The sequence below is a fragment of the Morone saxatilis genome, unplaced genomic scaffold (genome assembly GCF_004916995.1).
Source record: "Morone saxatilis isolate NCDOM2014 unplaced genomic scaffold, NCSU_SB_2.0 Contig4, whole genome shotgun sequence".
Lineage (NCBI taxonomy): Eukaryota > Metazoa > Chordata > Actinopteri > Moronidae > Morone > Morone saxatilis.
Window position 1 is genome coordinate 10,337,433 of NW_023339984.1, and position 3,038 is coordinate 10,340,470.

General features: G+C 37.5%; 1 protein-coding gene across 1 annotated transcript; it reads right to left on the reverse strand.

Moving 5' to 3' along the window:
• Positions 1 to 3,032, reverse strand: ponzr1 (plac8 onzin related protein 1; the record flags this gene model as incomplete). Its single annotated transcript, XM_035675400.1, is given in 3 exon segments — positions 1 to 145; positions 1,138 to 1,247; positions 2,886 to 3,032. Coding segments are annotated over 2 exon segments (254 nt in total), but the record flags the coding sequence as incomplete, so codon positions are not given.
• Positions 3,033 to 3,038: the final 6 nt, after the last annotated feature.

Consider the following 3,038-nt stretch of genomic DNA (forward strand, 5'->3'; position numbering starts at 1 on the left):
GGGATGTTGTGGCGCTCTCTAACGGAGGAGCGGAGTATGCAGGACACCACACCACAGACGTCCAGGATGGGCATGCAGCAGCACCAACCGTGATCACTGGCGGTCTGACACTGCATGCAGGGGAAGCAGAAGAGCGCACAGCAACCTTGAGCACAGAAGAGAGGAGGAACATATGAACTTTATTATTACACAACATTAACGTCTCGGGATGTGCTGAATATTGTGTCGTAATCTTGAATTTCCCAAAAAGGTCTTATGATATTGATATTTCCCAGAATACAGCAACCGACAAGGTGTCCCTGAACTTGCAGTTCTTCAAATCCATTTAAAGAGGAACCACTTTTACACATAAACAGTTAGTGGTGGGAGGTGATAAAGATGTACTAGATGAGTTTCTACGGGTGTTCCTTTTGAAAGCCGCCAACAACCTTCACCTGAGAGGCAGCAAAGTATTTGTCACAGTTAACCAGCGTGAGGAAGATGTAGGCATTTACCAAGCAGAGAGGGTCTAATAAGAAGACGATATAGTGCGATATTAAATTGCTGGAGAACTACTTTAAGTTACTCAGTCTTACCATTGTCCCACAGAAAGGCAGAAGCTCACATTAATGTATATTTCCAATGTAAATCAATATTTTGTACCGTTAATGAATTAAGAACAACAGAGTTAAGGCTTTCAGTCTCCAACTTTTTTATGTTTCCAAGGTCAAAAGTTAACTTAGAGCTTTTGCTTTTCTTTTCCTAAAGTGCTGAGACTAATAAAAAAATTGGAAACTTTTTGACACAAATGTACAAGCCACTTTAACCAGCATTTCACACACTACTTCCTTAATAGAAGCAGAAGTTGCAGAATCTGTTGACATTGTATTATAATTATAATATCATTATAATTCCTCTTTTAGCTAGGAAAGCAGTGACCTGTAGTCCTTTACTGGATCACTAAGCATAGTCGCACAGCAGTAAAAATGCCAAAATGTTTAGATTTCAAACAGCAATGATAATATATTATCCCAGAAATGTGTCTAAGAACGGTGGAACATTTAAGTTCACATAGTAGCTTGGAAACGACGTATGTGGTAATACATATGACACAATGACACAAAGTGGTGAGCAGCATCATTTCCTGGGTTGACTTACAGGTTCCCATATCGCTGCAGCAATCACACAGGCCGGTGCTCCATGTCCCGGGACCGTGGGCAGTGGTCATCACTGTCATCACCTGGCCCGGCTGCTGGTGTATGGCCATGCTTGGAAGAAGACAACACAGAAATGGTCAAACTAGGACGGGGGGGGCAGGATTACGAGTCAGGCTTTTTCAATGCTTCAGTAAGCAAAGGAGAAGAAGTTGACTGGTTTGAAGTTACGCTGTCATGATAAGATACGATAAGATATTCAGAAAAGGGCAAGTGTGACTGGCACATTTAAAAGTGGTTGTGAATGTCCTGGTATTAATGCAATGTCTGTATCTGTATCTCAGGCAGTGTATCACTTATAACTCTTGTTGGTAGCACTTTGAGGCTTTGAAAAGCACACATTTGGTTGGCGTGGGCAACATGGAAAATATATATATAGAGATATTTATAGAGATTTATCAGAGCTTTTTGCAAACTGTGTGTGTACCATCAGTTTTTACAAGGCATCCTTTTAGTGTGTTTGTTTGATTTCAGTGTTGCAAATGAGCAGGACTGCCTTATGGAAATATGAATTGATTTATATTTTTAAATTATTCCTGCATTCAATGTCATAATATGACTTGTCAGGTGTTTAACTTGGTAGATTAGCCAGTTAGTCAATAATTGACATCTTAGTCTTTAGTCAATAACCTCCTGTATGGTTATTTTATCCATTAGCCATCAACTGTACTTAAGCTTTTATCTTAAAATGCCTTTAAGTATGTTAATAACAGCACACATGTCTTGTTCGACCTGTCCTCACATTACCTCCTGAAATACAGATCAATAACTCAAAACACAATTTAAATGTGACTTTTAAGCACTGGAAACATAGCACACTTGAATTTAGCTGTTCAATTTCATCTCCACCATTCACTGCTAATAGCTGACACTAGGAATGGGACTATATGGGGTCAATATTATGATTATTGTGTATCCTGATAAAAAACACTCAAACCAAGTTCACACACAACAGCCAAATCCACTAACTAATAGCTATCATCATCTGCTGCCAAGTGGTAGCTCGACGTTTTAAATACAATCTGTAAGCACTAAATGAATCCTTACAGCAGTTTAAACTTTCTTATACTTTATTTCATCACAAAACCATCGTGAGCAGCTTCAGATGGATTCATGATAGCTGTTGGCCAGCTACTGTTTCAACACCATTAACTTATTTATGTTTACACTCTTTGTATCATGATGTATGTATCATTTATCATATATGTTTGCTCACAAACTTTACCCAGGCCTCAGGTTTTACATGTATTAAAAGAAACTATGGGTTTTTGTATAATGTAGATTTATATCACCTAGCCAGATAAGCTAACGTTAATTAACATCCATAACGTTCATCTTACCACTTAAATTAGTTAACAAACTTAAACTTAAAACTAAAGGTTTTAGTCCTTAAAAATGTGAGAATATTGTTTGAATCTACTTGGAAAAGCTATAATAAAGCAGTCAGTTAAAACCTAATTTATTAGTTCTTCATTAGAATCTCACTTCACTTACAGTAAAAGTTTTTTACTAAAAGAAATTAAAGAAATTGTTTTTCAGTGAGCTCATCCTGTTGGTTTGTGCTTTGAGATGTGAATGTGGCGTCTCTTTTTATCTGTTTATTTAAACTCACAACAAGCTCAACATCGCTCGGAATATTTCTAATTGTCGATTCATTTAAACTAATTAATACAAATTAAAAAAAACACTTACTTTTATTTTGGTTCCGTGAGCTTTGAATAACTTTCTCCCTGAACTTCTTCTACACGTGTAAAAGATGTGAAGCCCTCTCACACTGGGGATTTACCAGGAAAGAGAAACTCAGACTCCTTTACAGCCACGCAACCACACACACAGACACACACA